This window comes from Zosterops lateralis, assembly GCF_965231275.1.
Source record: "Zosterops lateralis genome assembly, chromosome: 10".
NCBI lineage: Eukaryota > Metazoa > Chordata > Aves > Passeriformes > Zosteropidae > Zosterops > Zosterops lateralis.
In genome coordinates, this window is record NC_139770.1 from 21,757,689 (window position 1) to 21,777,455 (window position 19,767).

A 19,767-nucleotide genomic window follows, 5' to 3' on the forward strand; every position below is an offset into this window, starting at 1 on the left:
TCCCCCTCGTCCTGTCCCTCCAGGCCGTTGTTCAAAGTCTTTCTCCAGCTCCCTTGGAGCCCCTCTACACACTGGACTCTTCTGGTGTATTGCATACTACGCAGCACAGCCCTCAACATGTATGTGCAAGGACATCAGGACAGGCAAAGATTTTAGATCTGTTTATTCAGATAGAAATTGAAAGCAGATGAATGGAGCACAGCCCCACTTCCTCTGCTGCCTCTTCCCCTGACTACATAAGAGAAGAGGAGAAGCAGGCAGAAAGCAGCAAATAATAATTTAGTGACAGAAGCATTGTGGTTCCCAGTTCAAACCTCTGCTTTCAGGTATCACAGGACAGTTAGAGCATCAGTAGGTCAGTCACAGGGGAAACGGGTCATTTCTAACCTGGTGGCACCACCCTTGGGGACACCACCATCATCTGACAGGTTCCAAACCTGAATGCACAAACCAAAGCCTTGTAAACAGGGTTGCAGCGTGCAGCACGCACCAAGGAAACTACGGCAGCAACTTCCCTTGCAGTGTGCATGGAGACAGCTCTCCTCCATGTTTACCTTTCTCTCTGTGGAGAAGGGCCCTAGGCAGAGCTACCATCTTAAAGTAACTAAAATTTCCAGTATATTTGGACCGTCTCAAGGCATTCTGCCCTTCTTGGCATTGTTACCTGACAGGGGTTTCTCCAGGTTAGCTCCTACAGCACCTCTGGGCACACTCCACAGGGAGGGGAGTGGGCAGAGGCAAGGTACCGACACAGCTCAGAAACCTATTTGACCTTCAGGCATCTCTTCTGCTTTGGAAAGGGAATGTTTGACAGGAGGAGCTGGAGGAAGTGCTGACCAAACCACCCAGGGCACCTCAAGAGGTTTTACAGCTTGGGTTTTTGGCAGGACAACATCACTCCCTAGTCACTATCCCAGCACACTGGGGGACAGGCAGAAGAAGCCTGGCACATGCCTGGCAGATCTCTGCTGCCCTGTTTCAGCTCTCGCAGCTCTGGACTCTTTTTTTCCCCAGGGCTGTAGAATTCAGTTTTCTGTTCAAAGCAGCTTTCCTGACGGTACTTGCTGTGGAGACTATTCCACTGTAGAAGCACATGGATTGACTTACTGAACAACACGCACATTTTTCTATTCTTCCATTCCTTCTGTTATTTAAACTGGGATTGAGATGCTCCCCAGCAGCACAGCACTGCTCCACACTTCACTTATTGAATTCCCAGTCACTTAGAAGTTCCCTCAATTCCCTTTCCATAGGGTGTGAACAGGAGAGGTAGTGCTGAGTGTCCTGCAGAGCATGAACAGGAGTTGTACCGTAGGGACCTGCACTCCGGAGGCTTCACAGCTGTCTGTGGGACGTGGCTGCTGTTCCCTGGCATTGTGAGCTGCAGTCCAGGTTGGCCAGTGAGAAGGGAAGCTGCTAAAGGCATTAACTGGACGTTTCTCCTGCTAAATGATGGGTGGGGTCTACTTAAGCTTCAGAGGGGAGTCCCCATGGAAGGATTCAGCGCTCTAACGATTTCCGTGCCTCCCCCGGAAGGTCCAGCTGACCTGCTGCTGTAACAGATAGGCTTTGAACTCCTAAGCACCACTGCATCCACTTCCAGCAACTGTTTGCTGCTGAGAAATTCCAGCTGCAGCCAGTAAGGCTGTAACACCCTCTGGGTTCTTCATCCCACTGCAGACACTGCGCGCTCCGCTCCGAGGCTGCACGGAATGCCAGGATGGACGGGAGGCAGGGATGGCAGCAAGCGCCTATGAAAACCGGTAGCCCCAGGCTCTCGAAGGAGCTTCCCTCCCCCCTTCTCCCCACACATACACAAATTTGCAGAGTCAGTTTCCTATTTGTTTTCAAAGGGACAGGATTTCAAAGTCTTCATCTTCCGAGTCAAAGAACCTTTCCAATCTGTCGGCATCAGAGGAGTCTGGAAGAGAAGAAGAGAGCGCTGCCTCAGTGGGATGCTGTGACTGGAGGGCATGCAGCAGCTGGAGGCCATCGCAGTCTGAGTGCCAAGTGCCTGCAAGCTCCAAGACTCAGTGAGACAAACCCAAGTGAGGGCTCTGAGGAGGGTAAGAACAAGTCAGTGGTATGAGAAACACACTGGAGAGAATTTCATGGAGCACAGAAGCACGTCATCTTTCTCAGATCCAAAAACATTTCTGCTGCCATTGTTTTGTACAACCTTCCTGTGCCCCAGCTCTGCATTAGCAGAAGACTGTTCTGCATCAAGAGGCTCAACACAGGACAACTTGCTCAGGTCTGGACCAATACCTATGAAGATCTCTGTCTCAATTAAGAGATACATTTACTCCTATGTGTTAGAGAACTGTTTCTACTATAGTTGTTTTTGGTGCAACTGTTAGGGAATGTAATAACAACATGCACTCTCCTAAAAGCAATTAGTACAGTACACTATCTGAGGAAAGGTAATGTTAGTTGATCCCACCCTTCCAACTATATGGTGAAGAAGGAGCTCACACTTAAAGGGGAGGAAGCAACTTTAGCACAGGGGAAAGTAAAGGAGAAACTTTATTAATTCAGGCTGGACAGTTACAGAATCCCATAATGGTTTGGGTTGGAGGGGACCTTAGAGACCATCCAGTCCCACCCCTGCCATGGGCAAGGACACCTTCCACTATCCCAGGGTGCTCCAAGCCCCTGTTCAACCTGGCCTTAGACACTTCTGTGTAGGGGGCAGCCACAGCTTCTCTGGGCAACCTGTGCCAGGTTCCCACCTCCCTCTCAGGGAGGAATTCCTTCCCAAGATCCTGTCTATCCCTGCTCTCTGGCAGTGGGAAACCATTCTCACTTGTCCTGTCACTGTGTGCCCTCTCCAGCTTTCTTGGAACCCCTTCAGGCCCTGAAAGAGGCTCAAAGTTCAATTACTCCTTCTAGTGAGAGACAGGAGTAACACAAATGGAATGGCCTTGGCAGATGGGAGAGGCTCTACAAGCCAGGGAGGAGGGAAGAAGGACAAGTAGTCCATTATAGAAACATTTTTAAGAGTAGGAAAGACAACATTATAGACAATTTAAGACAGGCAAGGATCAATTGACAGTTTAAGGGAATTGAGCACTCTTTACAGCAAAGGAGAGTGTGATAATGAAAGCTTTAAAGGAAGAAGGCAGAGAGAAGAGAGAGAGACCACAAATGCAGGGTGCAGGTTACCAGGAGGCACTCAATGCCTTGTGACAGGGTAGGCTTGCCCACACACACTGCTCTTGGCAGAAGCAGCAAAAGGCTTTATCTCCTGCAACATTTGCTCATATTATTAATGTGATAAGCAGAGCCTGACAGGCAAGATTAGTGCCCAGCACTTGTCCTTTTTCCCACTGATAGTGGCACATGCCAAGAAGGAGTGCCTTATGCCAGAACTAAGTGTGACCAGCCCTGTCTTGGAGCCTTTTCATTACCTACAAACTCAGTTTTCATTTTCTGCCTCTGCACTGGATGCTTTTGATTACTCCATGCACCCCTTCAGAAACCACAGTCACACTGCCATGACAGCATGTGAGCTTGTTTGTTCTTCTGCTCAGTCACCATCACCATTCACAGATTATTCTAAAAATCCTCCTGAGACACTGTGGGATCTGCAAACCTCTTGCTGAAAGCCAAAGAACTACATCAATTGACCTGAGAGCTCCAGGTTAAATTCCAGGTGGAACAGGAACATACTAGAAGTGATTATGTAATTCCACATGATTTCCAGAAACCCAAAGGGACCGGCTCACCCTCAGCCCTCCCTCCCTGGGTGGCCTCACCTGGTGTGAGATTCAGGACGTCGGGATTGGAGAAGTGTGAGGGCTGGCGCTCCACCAGCTCGAACATGGGCAGTGCTCCTCTGACCAGGGACAGCTGTGGGGACAGAGCAGAGCCATGAGAACCAACAGCTCTGCACTGCTGGAGCACTTCAGAGGGAATAATGATCTGTTGGGACTTCACTGTAGCTGGAAAAATGTTTTTCTAAGCTTTTGAATTGCATCATCAACAGGATTTAAGAGCTATGCTCCTTTTGGTAGTTTAATAAACTATTTTAATACGCTTAAAATGGGGTCATACTGCAGAGAACATGGTCTCTGTGCAGTGGTTTGGAAACAAAAAAATACCTGATATTCCTTTCCCAGGGACAGAGAATCAGAGACTCATTAAAATTGGAAAATAACTCCAAGATCTTTGAGTCCAATCATTCCCCCAGCACTGCCAATATCACCACTAAACCATGTCCCCAAGTGCCACATCCACATGCCTTTTGATCACTTCCTGGGATGGGGACTCCACCACTGCCCTGGGCAGCCTGTTCCAATGTCTGACCAGATCCATAAACACAAACCTTTTTGATTTGCTGGCACCAGTCATTAAAGTCTGCCTCTGTGTTGCAGAAAAAGCCCTGAAAAAAAAAAGAAGAAAAAAACTTTATCTTTCTATATTTTAGATTGATCATTTCAGACTTAAGGCCCTGTGTCAACACCAAGTAACATAATCAGGACTGAGAGCAGTTACTAATCCTGACTGCTTTGCTTTAAAAATGATTCACACTACCCTGTTAAACTGAACACTCCACAAAGGTTTGATGTGTCCAGGCTATCCAAGTGCTGGAATCATCAATATTTTCTTTACTGCAGAAGGAAAACCAGGAAGAACAAAGGAAACAAAGGGCAGGCATCTCAGGTTCAACAGAAAACAAGCCATGATGCGTCATCATATGGATTCAGGAATAAATTCATATCTGCCCATCAAAAGGCTGGAATCAAAGCCCAAAAACCTGAGAGAGTGATACTGCTCCATGAGGAATGGTATTTAACTGCCATGCAAGGGGGACTTCCCTGGGACAAGCCACTCTCTGTGAGGAGCAGCTTTACCAGTGTCACCAAAACCCAGAGCACCGCAGAGTACCCAACCCATCACCACTGCCAGCTCCCTGTGCAGACCCCAGCAGTGCCCCAGGGGGACACGGAGCAGGAGAACAGGACACACCACGGCAATGGAGGGGTCGAGCTCGGCGATGCTCATCCTGCAGGGAGGGTGCTGGCAGTGGAAGCTTTCGTCGGGGAGGCAGCCACTGTCGCCGGGCTCCACCGCCGGCTGCGTGGTGTGCGGGTCCAGGTAAATCAGCTCCTCACCTGCCACAGAGGCAACCACACATCAACAGCAAGAACCACGCTAGAGGTAAGGAGTGGTGAAAGAGGAGGAAGAGCAATGGCAGAGCCAGCTCCCATAAGCACACGGAGGAATCCACATTCCAGGCACATCTTGCTTTCAGCCATTTCCACAGATGCTCCTCAGCCAGGAACAGCTGCCAGCACAACCACGGCAGCCACTCCACTGTGACACCCTGGGACTGAGGCACAGGCACTATGTGGGCATTGTTCCTGCTCCTCCCTTCCTGGGTGAGCTCAAATAGACACCAGAAATCTAAAGCACAAATAACCTGAGGTCTCTGGCAGAGAGGAAACCAGAGGGAAGGAGGAGAGTAATAAGAGTTTGTAGGGTTTGAGGAACACCTAAAGAACAGTTAAATCCAGCCAAGCCACAGAGGGACGTCAGCTCTGAATGCAGGAAGCAGGCTCTATGCACTCCACAGACCAGATTTAGTGTTATAAAGTGGAAGTTAATGGCCACTGTTCAAATATACATCACTCAGGTGAGAGGTTCAGCCCACAGCAGCCTTCCACACTTCCAGCAGGAAAGGACAACCCTGCAGCATGCACCACAGGCTAAGCAGGAGAGCTGTGCCACCTCACAAGCAGTTTTTAGCTGGGGGGAGATTCTTTGGAGTGTCTTTTCAGTCCTCTGGGCACTCACCTACATAGCCAATGAAGTAGTGAGCACTGTTTGGCTTCCCTCCGATCACTCCCAGGGACTGGGGCATCATGAAGCAGTGCTGGAAAAGCAACACAGAAAACACACAGCTGACAGACAGTGAAACAGCAGGTGGGAACAAAGGCAAACATCCAAAAGTGCAGTGGGAAAGATGGACAGGGACACAGAAAATCAGTAACTAGCAGCAAAATCAGCCATTTCTGGAGAAAATCTCCATCAGGCTGCAACACAAGGCTTTCTAGGAACAAGGAAGCAACTCAAAAACACTTTTAACTGCTGACAGGAGTAGACAGGTGGCCTGAATAAAAGAAGCTGCACTACTCCAGGACTTGGTATGGGCAAGTCCTGGCTCTGCTGCAATCAGTGGCAAGATCCCTGGATCCCTGTCATCAGGTTGCAACAGTGCTCTCAGGAGGGAACAATCATTCAGGAAACAGTTTAAGTTCCTCATCCACCTGGAGCAGCCAAGCATGATCTACTGATTTAAGGAAAGTAACCTGCCATAAATCTGAATCTGGAGGTCTCTTATCCAAGCTCAGAGCTTGCTAGCATTGTCCTCCCTGTCTTGTGCACACCCTAAATTCTGCAGCTTCTCAATACCCCAACCTGCAACCACCTGACAGCTCTTAGCCTCAGTCTGCAGCACCAGCTTCAGCATCCAAGCCACAGGGAGAGTGCAACGCTGTATTAACTAACACTCAGGCTACCACCAAGCAGGGTACAGTTGTGCTGAACAAAGGCTTCAGCAGGTTGGTACCATCTGCACACAAAGAGGGGTTGAGATTTAACCTGTGAAGTAAGATCCCCAAAAAAAACCCCCACAAACCCAACCAAAAAAGGCCCAACCCTTCAAGCCCCTCCATTTTCCTGACTACAGCTTGCAAGAACCTGTATCCTGACCTCTGACAAGGATTGTCTATAAACACGTTTTTCTTTTGTAATGACTCCTGAGTAATTCCTTAATTCCCAACAGGCTCCTTCAGCGTCACCCCAGCAGGAATTCAGCTGCAGACTGCCTACCTTTAGTGTTTCAATATAGGCTTCATTGATCTCTGTGAGCCCCAGGCGCAGAGGGATCAGCAGCACCAGTGGTTTCCACAGGGTGAGCCTCTCTCTGAGCCCCACGTCCTCTGGGCACCCGTTATAGAGCACATCTGGCTCCAGGGCAGGGCAGGCTGCAGCTCCAGCACACGGCACGTTGGACTGGCACAGCCTCCCTGTGCAAAGGGAACAGGATCACAAAGCATCAGGACTCTGTTTCCAGACCTTGAGTCATTCCTCTGATCAACAACTGTTCTTTACCAAAAGCCTCCAGCAGTCAAACCCAAGAAGAGCTTGAGGAGGTTGTGCTGGGGCTGTGGGATGTGTGTGCATGGCTGCTGCAGGACCCAGCCTTAGTAGCTCACACCAAGCCACAGCACCTTGTACTCACAGCTACCAACTGCTGGGCAGCAAAAACGCAAATTCTTCCAGAAAGGTGAGCAACCACCTGTGCCAACAAAGCTGGATGAGTTGATTAGCAGGTCAGACAACTGTCCTGAATTCACAAAGCTTGTAGGCAGAATGAGGAAAGTTCTGGAGTGTCCAACTCCAGAGGAATTCACAGAGGATATGAATGAACTGAGTGAGGATGGCATTATGAGTTAACACAGGAAATATTTACCTGTAATTAAGTAGCTGTAGCAAGATACAAACTTGGTATCTGTCTAGGGTAGTTTATAAGTTTCCTAAAGGTCACAAAAGCCTTCATACATTTTATTTGGGATCATTCACAAGCTACTTTACAGACCTGAAGCAGTATGGTCATTAAACTCTGCAACTGCAGCATGAGCTCTGCCTCTAAGATATGGGGCAGCAGAACTCCTCAGGGCATACACATGACATAAGCACTCTGCATCCTCATCCTAAAGGCTTGACAAACAAATATCCAGGCTGTAATGCACCCAGGTTATGTAAATTCTGGTCCAGAAACAACTCCAAGCCTACCTGTCTCACTGGGCAATTTAATTACTTGCTAGGTGTGTGAAAAAAAAAAAAAAAACCCAAACAAAAAACCCAACCCAAACACCAAAGAAACCCACAGCATGATTAAAGAATCATGAAGCCAAGGCAGTTGGACAGAATGCCAGAGGCCCATTTAATTTATTCCCAGCCTAAACTGAATGCCAGGATACTCTAGCAGGTAGGACATGATGTAAACAAACACCTTAATCACCAGCCATTTGCCATCTCAGCTGGGTATTTGTTCACTACGGAGAGCTTCAAACCCAGCTGAATGAGGACAATATTACACCCAAATTTAAAAGAAATAGGACTTTGATCTAAAGCCTCAGGAGGAGAAACAACATGCACAGATGTTTGCAGGTCCTCCCTACACTGTTCCTCAAGAAGGGAGGTAGTAGTGCACACCTGATGCACAGACACAGTTACCAGAGGGTCTGAGGAAATACAAAGTCATTATTTGTAGCGGTTTCTCCTGTTAAAGCAGGTTTGTTGTTGCAGTAGCCTGCCTGTCCAGAGGATCTGAAATGAGCTGCCAAGCCGGGGCTGTTGCTGAATGGGGTGTCACTGCAGGTTTCCTCACCAGGCAAAGCACGTGGCAATCCTGAGCTGTGTATGAACATATTTACCTGCAGTTGAAACAGCAGAGAGCTTGGCACAGGCTGAATTCACCTTGCTATCTGGCAGGCTTGGCAGTTCCATGGTGCCACAGCAGAGCAGAACCTGCCTAAGGCTTCCCAGCTGGATCCAAACTATTTACTACAAATATATTTCAACAGATCTAACACAACACCTCTCCTGCTGCAGCTGCTGCTGGCAGGTAGTGGCTCTTGGATTCTCACCCCCTTTGTGATGCACAGGATTCTCCTCCATCTCAGGCCCAGCTGAGATGCCCTTTCTCATAGAACACTAACACAGGAGGGATAAAGTTTTATGTTTCTTCACTGCTGTAACAAAAGGCATTTCCTGTGAACCTCTGGCTGAACCCAATCAGTGACTGAATTCAAAGATGTATGAAACAACATTACTTTATCCACAATGTTTGGGGCACAAGGTATCAAACACAAACCAACAGACATCCAACAGATCAGACCCACTCCCACAATGACTTTCAGGCCCTGAACAGGTACATTATGATCCACATTTGAAAAAAACAAACACATACACCCCTGCCCATGACAAGTTGGATGGATATGGTCACTTGAAGCAGCATCAGTGCTGAACAGAGACTGCAGCACACCCAAGCCTCAAAGGCAGCATGCTTCAGCTCTAGAAGTGATATTTGCAGGCTACAGATGAAAACCCAATTTCTGTTTTAAAACTGGCTTTTGTTTAAGCCAAGGGCATCAGTACATACCTTCAGCTAAGCTTAGACACACACTTCTCAGTCAGATCCAACTGAGACTCCCTGACAAGATATGTGACTTTACAAAGTGACTGTCCTGCACTCCAGGCAGAAATTGCCTGGCTATTGATCTTGGCCCTGTGGCAGCCAAGGCAGCCTAAATGGTGCCTGCCACGATCTCACCTGTAACCCTACACCAGCTGTTTTAGAGCACTGCCCTGGCAGAAACACTGCTAGGTTTGTGCTGGGTGGGTTCATAGCCTCAGGAATTAGTCTGAAGCAAGCCATGAGAAAGCTGCTGAGGCCAGGACCATGCAGGTGCTCAGCTTTGTAGCTTTGGTCACTGCAGTGCTGCAGGCAGAGCAGGCAGGCTCAGGATGCGCAAGAAGAGCTGCTCAGCCTCCAGAGCCAGCCTGTGGGCAGGATGCGCCAAAAAACAAAGAAAAGACGAAAAAAGAAGAAACCACCAGTGAATATTCCTTAAAATTATGAGAGTGGTGGATTCCCCTCTTATCCTCTCCCCATGCCAATTTTGGCCCTTTTCCTCTTCAGATCTGTTCTGGCTTTCTTACTCTGTCCAGTAGCAGAACCCTCCCTACCAATGATGTGAGAGAGGAGCCAGCCATTTACTGCTTGCTCCTTGTGGCCACAAACAAAGTCTGACACTGCCTACCAAGCAGTTCCCATGTGTTGTCTGAAGGTCAGCAAACCTTCTTTCCTGATCCAGAGGCATCGCTAGATAAAACGAAAAGTCAAACAAGGCCCTTCCTTGCCCTAGAACAGCAATTCTTACCTTGTTTAGCACACCTGGACACAGCTTTCACTGACCACAAGTGTTGGAGTTTAAAGCTCATCCTGTTCCACTCCCTGCCATGGGCAGGGACACCTTCCACTATCCACTAAAGGTTGCTCCAAGCCACCTCCAAGCTGGCTTTGGACACTTCCAGGGATGGGGCAGACACAACTTTTCTGGGCAACTGTGCCAGGGCCTCACCATCCTCACAAGGAACAATTCCTCAAAGACAGAACATGTACTTCATGCTTGTTGTACCCTCCAGCTTTTTTCTGGGCTCTTCCTGCCCGGGATATACAACACTGTACCTCCAGGTGACACTTACGGATTTCTTCCATCACCACTGTGTTGTCCATGGCTATGTGTACTGCCAGGGAACTCCACGTGTCAAAAGTTGCAAGTTTTCTAAAGGAAAATGAAAAACAAGTAAGTAAAGAAGGATTAATACAACTACAAGGCAAAGCTGGTGGTGTATTAGAGAGGAGAAACTAGATTAGGAGAGACTGGTGTTATCAGTTATGCTGTGGAATGTGCTTTGACCTGGGAAAGCTGCTGTTAGGCAACTCCACAGAGCCACCTGCTCACCTACTGACAGGAGGGGAGAATGGTGAGAGGAGGGAGAGGGTTATTAAAGGCAGACCATGCTCCAAAGGCAGCCAGAACCCTGTCAGCTCACACCAACCAGCCCCACTGCCTGATTCAATGGAGAAAGAGAAAGGGCAGCACTTACTTGAGCACCTGCGCGACCGTGTTTGGTCCGTACCACTGGCCTATGGATTTTCCCTCCCCGACTCCCATCTGGGCTGCATCACAACAGAAAACAGAATAATGTAGTCAGTAATGTCACCCACACTGCATCCCCTCCTAATCAGGTTTGTATTTAATAGGGAAGAATTCTGACCTGGAAACTTTATTGAATCAACAGTATTTATTATTGTTTCATGGGGGTGAGAAGCACATCCTGAAGGACTGCAGAGCAAATCCTTTCCCCAAAATGCAGCAGCACACAAGTTCAAAGGCAGTGTTGCCTCAGAAGAAGCTTTACCCAGTGTTTGATCACTAGACCACCCCTATGACCCGAGTTCTGCTCACCCCAGAGGAAACACAGGAACAGGCTGCTTCTCTGATTTTTCAGGGAAGTTAGTATCAAGGTGACAGCCTTCCTCAGCCCGTTTGCTATGTCTGAGCATTTCTTTCTTCTTACCTATCTGGTGAATGGAGTAGTAGCTGTCTTTTTTGTCAATGAAGGCATTAAGAACGTTGTAATAATTATCCATCTGCCTCTTCCCCTTTATCCACCTCCAGTCTAGGACAGACAAAAGATATATGAAATAAAATGGTACTTATTAGCAACCAGAGGCTGCAAGCTGCAATTCTCTTCCTGCGTATTGACCAACTCAATTTTCACGTTGTCATATTATTACCAGGCATCTGAGGCATTCCCAACAGTAAAGGGCTAATTTTAAAATAACAGAATACATTCTTACAGCTGGGATCAAGTACTATTGCCCATAGGAAAGCAAATAAACAAACATAAAATCAGAAAATACAAATATTCCCAGAGGGTTCCAAGTAGACTATTCTCTCAACAGCCCTGAACATGAGAAGAGTGAAGAAAAAGTTAAGAGAACCCTCCCAGCAATTCCCAGCTTGTCCTTGTTATCTCTGTTCTTCCAAGTGCTGCACTGATGGGAGCACATGGCCCTGGAAAGCAGAGTGGGCTGTGCACTGGTTTACCTCTTCCCAAATGCCTGCAGACCAAGGCCTGAGCAAAGATCATCTGGCCACAGCGCAGCATGCAGCCCCAGCCCGTGTCAGAGGTGGGACCGGTTCCTCCTGGAAACAAGGACAGAAAATAAACAGGGAATGAATGGTGAGGCAGTGCCAAGAGGGAGAAGAATGAATGCGCAGCAGGTTCACCAAGAAACGAGGCAGGGAATGAAGACTGACTCTGCTCACACACCCAAGACTGAGAACAAAAAATGTGGTTATCGATGAGTAACTTAGTGGTATCCCTTAAAAACAAATAAATCAACTCCTCTAACACTAACTGAAAGGGGACAAAAATTCCAAGGGAAATCCAAACAACCCAAGAGAGAGCTGAATTTCTCAGGAGAACAAGCCCTTAAGCCTGGCTGCAGACTCTCAGCCCTATTCAGACACAATTCTACACAAAGGTGTAGAGGACAAAAGCACAAAGGTGTCTGTTAGAGATGACTCTTGTAATCCTCATCTTGAGAAGGCAACTGATCATGCAGAACAAACCAGTCCCAGGGAAGTCCTGCATCAGAAGTGGCTACAAATAACATTTCAAAATGAACAATGTCATCAGGCCAGAAAAAAGGCACCAGTGAAAAAAACCTATCCAAGCAGTAAAAAAAGACACATCCTACATATTGTTGGAGAAAGCTGGGTATCAGCTCATGCTGGAAAGTCTAAGATAAAGGACACAAGGCTGGAAGCATTTCCCTGACAGACCTTCCAAAGGAAACTGCTGTTCCTGCACTGCAGCTCTGGCTGTTACTACAAATACCAGAGATCAAATGTTCAGTGTGATCACTGCAGCTAATCTGTGCCTGGGCACAGCTTCTGCAAGCCTTTGTAACATTGCTTTCTTCTTTTTGTCCTAAACAGGGAGAAACAGGGACTATTTAATCAGCTTCTCAATGGTCACCAGTTGTCTCCCATGGTTCCACCAGTAATTCATAACATGTACCAATTCCTAAAGTGATAATGCTTTACAAAATCAGCATTAGACAGTTCCCTAACCCTTACAATAATTAAGTGGGCTAGCACAGAGGTAAGGGACAAACAGTAACAGGGATGACTGGGAGAAAAATACTGAAAAAGGTTTACTGTATATGACATGCAGATCATATCTGTGGTGTAAATGGGAAATGACTCAGAAAATGGGGTCTGTCTTCACCCCACAGCCTTTAATGACTCACAAGGAAACCAAAATTGTGTCTGTGAGCCAGTTAAACATGTGCTAACCTTTTTTTCTCAAACATATGTTTAACTATGGTGCACAAACATGAATTTAAAGGGATTAAACTGCATCAAAGATGTCTCAGAGCTTGTGAGGCAGAGGGCTTTCCAGCACACAAAGAACAGCACAAACCAGAAGGACCAGTTAGGAAGAAGTCTCTTTTCCAAACCTGGGCCATGTTCTTTTCCCAATGACTGGGGATGACAGTGACAGAAAGGGGACAAGGGCAGGCCCTGGAGACCAATTTACCTGATCTTAGATCTCCTCTGATACACCTTGCACCCAGCACACAAACCCAAACCCCATGCAGAATATCTTAAGGAACCAAGGGATCCTCCTTGGAGTTCACTGGGAAATATTCCCCCTATCACCACAACTCCTCTGTGTAACAGACACTTCAGGCACCTAACTCCCCCTAGACAAACAAACCCCCATACAGAGTCTGGGGCAGATGCACAAAGGCAGCAATTTCTGTATCATTCTCTAGGTTTCATCATTTTAATCCACTTCAAGGCCAAGACCATCATTCAGTAGTATTTCACACTAGACTGAAGTAGGATGTGACGAATTTCAAAAATCTTCCCATGTTGCCTAAAAAAAGAGCAGGCTTCCCAAACCCCTCCTTGTGCCCTTTTAAAAACCACTGCTATCCCTGCTGACCAAGGGGATGAGGAATTCTCATTATCAGATAAACAGATAAAAACAGATAAATCAGATAAAAAAGTCTGTCTAATCAATTAGATGAAGCACATTTCAGACTCTTATGAATGGAAATGATGTAATGTTTGTGGGGACTGTTTTATTAGGGATTACAATAATTAGTAAGCTGGGTTACAATAATTTCTAGGATGTCTTTAGACTCCTCCAGACTACATACCAATAGCAGGGAAGTTCTTTCTGTAGGTGAACCAAAGCCGAGAGGTCACATCCAACAGGATCTCTTCCTTCTCTGAAAGTGTTCAGCACGGAAAGGGATACACATCAGGGGGGCACCCAGACACTAAACCCACCTCCCACTCACCCTCCCAAGGAATCCTGCTCCTCACAGTCTGCAGGCCCAGAAAGGCAGAGTCTGGTTGAGGAACAGGGCAGTACTGCTGTGCACAAAGCACTTCTTTTCCCCCCCAAAACAGCTGCAATCAACCCAAAGACATTATGGCCACAGGCAAATTATGAAGCAACAAACCATCCTTCTACCCCCTGCCTCCAACATCCTGCCCTCATGACATGTCCCAACAACTTCCATATGGTAACTTTCTGCCCAAAAATATTCCAGAGCCCAGGGAAATAGCCAGATAGACAGAAGCATGGCAGCTAAAACCCAAGTAGAACACTAAAAATGTCCTCTGGAACCTTAAAGCATGGCATTGTGCACACAAAATAGCTGTAAAAACACTACACTGTGCACACAAAATACCTGTAAAAACACTGTATTTCCGGCCAAGGATCCAAACGGGCTCTTTGGTCTCAGGGAAGTCTTCATACTCAAACCTGAGGGTGTCGTAGGTAAGAGTGGCTAGAGAGAGAAAGGAGAAATCACAGACCTTTGATAGCTTTTCCTTTTGTTTTTAAAACCAAACAAAGCTACAGAATCAGAGCTGCTGTGGCCCAGTGACTCCCACCCACCCCCAAAGCCCCTGGGCTGGCAGGAAATGGTCCCAGTGCCCTGCACCCCTCAGCCCTGGGAGGCTCAGAGGTGACCCAGCCCTGGCTCCCTCCCAGCTCCTCCACAGGCAGAAAAGCAGCGGGATTTCCAGGTTAGGCCAGCTCCAGGTTCTGCCTGGGGCAGAAAACCTCTAAAACTTTACCTGGCAGCCACAGCATTTCTCAGAGCAGGCACCATGGTGCACGTCAGCTACAGCATTGATGTTGAGGGCCTCTTTTCCATGGAGCAAAGTTTAAAAATTTTCAGGGAAGAACACACAAAACATAGATCACCTTAAGGTGGAAAATAAACCTGGCTCAGTCCCTCCTCCAGAGGCACCAAACCCAGCAGGAGCCTTTAGAGGTGTCACTCCACAATGTGAGGAACACAGAGCTGTGCAGATGTGCTCATGCAAAGGTGACAGGCAAAATTTTTTGATTTTTACTGACTCCCTTCACAGCATGGCATCCATCAGTGCCTAAAAATCCATCCCTTCCAGGATCATGACAGAACAACCCAGCAGCCCAGGCTGCCCTTGGACCAGGGCAGCTTAAGCTGTTGTGCACAGGGTACAAACAACAGAGGAAACACCAGAGGAGTTGGATGAGCTGTGCTCCACTAGATCTGTGTTTGGAAATAGACTTTAAAGTAGCCTGGGAATTCTGGAAAAGACCCACATGATTTTATAGGTGCCAATTCCGTAACACACCACCTCTGAAATTTAAAGCAGAGCTAAGACAGACTGTTCTGTAACAGCTAAAGTAGTGACTGAAAACATCTCTCACAGAAAATGTAATAAAATCTGGGGTAATGTGATGTGAGTTTAAAGCAGGACAAAAGAGTACACAGGGCCAAAGGAGGACAAAGGGCCACAAGCTCCTGTCAGCCCCATTCTCTGCAAAAGCCACCTCTCTCCATGGGGCACACTTTCTTTTGGCTTCTCCAGAGTAGCCTGCTGCTACATAAGACACTTCAGCCTCCTAATCTGGATTCCCTGACCTGGAAGTCCAATTCCAAATGTCCAAGAAAGCACTCAAGCAAATACCATCACTAAGACCAACTACTGTTTAAACAGGAACTCCAGCAACAGAGATGACAGCAGGCTCCTAAATCAAATTCTCAAACAGACTCTGCCTTAACTCCAGCCCACAAGATTTAAAGCACATTCCTTGTGTGAATTACTCTTTAAGACTGTTCCAGGCACCTTGAGGATTGCACAGGCCACACATTCCCATTGCCACCCCATGATGTGACTCCTCAGCAGGCTAAGCAAAGCAATTCTGCTTGCACAGAAATGTCCCAGCAAATTACTGCTGTGGTCTTCTCCTCTAACAAACTTTAGCAGGGAAATGAAGGAATTTTTTTCCCCATCTACTACCCAAACTTGCAAATATCCAGATTTGAAAAGGTAATCAACATGATCTTAACATAAAAACTGAAGTTCTCAGGAAGGTTTTAAAGCTCCCAGGAATATTCTGTGGTTTTTCAGTTCCTAAGCCTGCCATGTATCCAACTCTGTCAGGAGTCTCAAATAGCTTAAAGAAAATGACTGAAACAAAGATGCTACACAGGAACATCAAGCTATCCACAATCTCTCCTTCTCCTTCCCAGCAACATTTCCCTGACCTGCTCAAATATCACATTCTCTGCAGTTTGCAGGGCACCAGGTCTTTAGCAAAGACAGGATTTGCAACTGGACACTCCACAGCAAGGATCAGCAGCTGGAAAGGGGCTGCTGGAGTCCTGCTCCTTCCACCAAAGCTCGGAGAGGAAGGGCTCAGCAGACAGAGGGGGATCTCTAGCTGGACCAGCTGTGCATTCAGGGAATGCAGCACATGTGCCATGACTCTGCACATCAGGGAGGAGAGTCCCAGGCTTGCAGCCGTTCAGCTGAATGCCCAACATCTGGCTCCGTACAAGGCCCTGTGTGTCCAGCTGTGCAGCCCAAAGAGGTGGTCAGACATTCGTGTTGGGATCTGGGGAGAAAATAGTTGAAATGCAGGAGTTCAGGTTTCCCCTTCACAGGAAAGAAAATTCAAGAGGTTTCTCCCAGTTAGTATCAAGGACATTGTAATGGGAGCAGTAAACTCCCCACAAGGCTTGAGGTCACTGAGTGTTTCTTTTACAAGCCTCCACCTTCATACATTCCAGCACTTTTCCAAAGTCCATCTACTGTGTTATTGCCCAGATGGGCTAAATACCAGCCAGTGGGATCCAAACAATTCAGGCAGGGCACAAAGAACATCACAAACTGCACAGAAGCCTTTCTCTCCTTCTTATTGCCAGAGATGAAGAAGAGAAAGAAATACATCTGGAAATTCACCAAAGCAGAAATCCTGTTTGAAGCTGCTCCTCTCAGAGCTGCAGAAGCTGGGTGAGCTCAGCAGATTTCCCAGGCAGTGCTCCAAAACTTCACCTTCAGAAAGCCCTCGGTCTATTTTAATTACCGACCTCTGAGCATCCAGGACAGCGGAGCAGCAGCTTCTGCAGAGGAGGACGTGCAGTCCCTGCACATCAAAACACAACAGCCCAACTTCACATGCTTTTATGGTTAAAAACCAGAGTGTCAGCCCTGCACAGCTCACCCTGAGAAGGGCAGCCTTGCACACACTGGGAAGGAGGGGAGGCTGGCTGGATTGCTGCCCCACGGGCACACCTGCCATGGGATCCACAGAACACCTCACCCCAGAAAGCCTCAGCAGGAAAGGCAAAGCCTTGTACGTGCCACAGCAGAATCCCTGAATGGTTTGGGCTGGAAGGAACCTTAAGGCTCATCTCATTCTACCCCCTGCCACGGGCAGGGACACTTTCCAGTAGACCACAGTGCTCTGACCCCTGTCCAACTTGGCCTTGGACACTTCCAGGGATGGGGCAGCCACAGCTTCCCCTGGACAACTGTGCCAGGGTCTCACCACCCTCACAGGAAACAATTCCTTCCCAATATCCCATCTTAGTCTGTCCTCTGGCAGTGGGAAGCCATTTCCCCTTGTGGTGGCACTTCAGGCCCTTGTCCAAAGTCCCTCTCCAGGAGCTCCTTTAGGCACTGGGAGGGGCTCTCAGGTCTCCCCAGAGCCTTCTCTTCTCTGGGCTGAACACCCCCAGATCTCCCAGCCTTTCCTCATAGGAGGTGTGCCTCCATCATCTCAACACAAGAACAACTTTCTAAATACACAGATTAGGGCAGAAGATGAAATTTTCTCTCCTTTCTCACGGTCTTAAGCAGCACAATGAAACACTCAGGATAAAAACACTATCCCATCTCATAGCAAACACACCCAGAGGCACAGCTGGGCACTGGGAGCAGCCCCTGAGTGCTGCTGTCAGTCTGCAAATGTGCTGGAGGTCAGACCTGCAACAGCCCCTGATGTTCCTTAACTTTATCTCCCACACCACAACCAAAGCCATTTGTTTCCCCATCAGCTTTGGGAAACAAGTAACAACAAGTCAAGTCTTGGGTGACTCAAACAGAAACAGGCAGGTGATTCTCCCAGCACCAACCCCCTCGGTCAGTCTGCCCTCTGAAGAACTTCTCACACAAAATATCAAAGCCAAGCTCTGGAGTGTGGCACTGAAGGAAAGCCAGGCTTTGCCATACCTCCCTTCCCAGACTGGTTCTGGGGCTTCTCCACTCTCTGACAAGGCCTGGCTCTCACACCTCCCCTTTGGCCTCCAACTAAGGCCTCTACAAAAGGATCAGAAATGAGGTGGATGATCTCTCCTTTAGCTGATCCAGGTACCTCACCCAAGGCAAAGGAGGAATGCAATAGGATGTGGAACATTTCTAAGACAGCCAAGAAGAGAAGGTAAATTTACCACTTCAGTAAAGCACACTGCTGGGAAACACCAAACACCTCAAACTCTCACTTCTACCCTTTACAAAAGAAAGATTAAATATTTTATTTCCCCTAAGCTCTTTCAAACATGATTATCCAAGCACCAACGATGAGTTAAGACACAGACAGTGAGGAAAGTCAGGCTGCTGAATTGTGGTGCTTCCTTCAAGGCCTGGAGCAAACAGTTCCAAGTTTTGCTGCCATCTCGGGAGCAGGGCTGGACACGAAGGGAACTGAGCTCAGAGGTTCTCCTCTCCTCCTCTCACGGAGGAGATCCAGCCCAGCCATCCAGCACAGCACAGTTTCCCTCCCCTGGCACGGCTCACACCGAGGGAAAGAAAACACATCTCCGGGGTCAGGGGGTGCAGGTTCACTCCCGGAGCGCGTCCGCTCCCCAGGTGTGACACCGGACCCGGGGACGCTCTCAGCCGGATCACTCTGACAACAACAGCGGCACGAAGGCCAAGAGGAGCCGGGACAGCCCTGAGGAGGGACAGGAGCCGCGGGTCCCCGGCACGGATTCCCGTGCCCGGCGGGGCGGAGGAGGAGCCCCCGGCGCACAGGGAAGCGTTTGTTATTGTGGAACAACACTTCTCCCTGCCGAGGGGGTGCCAGCCGCTACTACGCTAAGGCTGGAGGGAAGCGGGTCCCAACACGAGTGCCGAACGCTTATTTTTACTTTACCCTGCACGAAACCAAAATCTCTACCACAAACAGCCTTGCTAGAGCCCTCTGTGAGGGTGATGAGTGGTTGAGCCGCCTTTTTACCCCCCGACGACACCTTCTCACCCCTCGGAAGTCACTTTCTTACCCCCAGGCTGCCTTCCCGCCCCTCGAGCCCTCATGGGGAGCAGGGCACGGCAACACCAGCCCTGTCACCGCTGCCCCGCCGGTTCCTCCCTCGGGCAGACCCGACCCCGCGGCAGAGCTCGGAGCTTTCGAGGAACGACGGCAGCACCGGGGCTGGGGAGGGCAGGAGGGACTCGCCGCCCGGCTTGGCCTCCGCCGGCCCACCCGGCGCCACGCACCCACCGCCTTCCCCCCCGCCCCGCCGGGAGCGCGGCCGGGCTCCGGAGGGCCGCGCTTCCCAGGGCCGTGCCCGGGGCGGAAAGCGGCGCCTCGCTCGCCGCCCGTCAGGGAGGCCGCGCCGGGGAGCCGCGGGCCTCGAGCGGTCACCGGGCCGGGCCGGGGAGTGCCGAGGGGAAGAGCGGCCGCCGCGCCGCGGGCAGGGCCCGCCCGGGACCCACCTGCGTCCATGGCGGCCCCGCCGAGGCTGCGGCCCCGCCGACACTCACGCCCGGCGCGGCCCTGCGCGGCTGCTGGCGCGACGCGCCTCTCCCGGCC

The 19,767-nt window shown here is 49.0% G+C and overlaps 1 protein-coding gene across 1 annotated transcript; it reads right to left on the bottom strand.

Moving 5' to 3' along the window:
* Window positions 1-148: 148 nt before the first annotated feature.
* On the bottom strand, window positions 149-19,749 carry ATG4B (autophagy related 4B cysteine peptidase). The gene is made up of 13 exons (XM_083868594.1): window positions 19,671-19,749; window positions 14,363-14,461; window positions 13,823-13,894; window positions 11,694-11,792; window positions 11,161-11,262; window positions 10,687-10,759; window positions 10,282-10,361; window positions 6,838-7,034; window positions 5,800-5,878; window positions 4,972-5,117; window positions 4,328-4,384; window positions 3,759-3,852; window positions 149-1,921 (listed from the first exon to the last, which is right to left on the bottom strand). The coding sequence occupies exons 1-13, from the start codon at window positions 19,678-19,680 to the stop codon at window positions 1,848-1,850; spliced, it is 1,182 nt and encodes a 393-aa protein (XP_083724720.1). The 5' UTR covers window positions 19,681-19,749; the 3' UTR covers window positions 149-1,847.
* Window positions 19,750-19,767: the final 18 nt, after the last annotated feature.

What these genes read in the sequence shown, in the direction of transcription:
- ATG4B (XM_083868594.1), bottom strand. An exon ending in GAAATACAGTGTTTTTACAG is followed by an intron (nt 13,895 to 14,362) that starts GTATTTTGTGTG and finishes GAACACTTTCAG; the next exon opens with AGAAGGAAGAGATCCTGTTG. An exon ending in CTACTCCATTCACCAGATAG is followed by an intron (nt 10,760 to 11,160) that starts GTAAGAAGAAAG and finishes GTTGTGATGCAG; the next exon opens with CCCAGATGGGAGTCGGGGAG.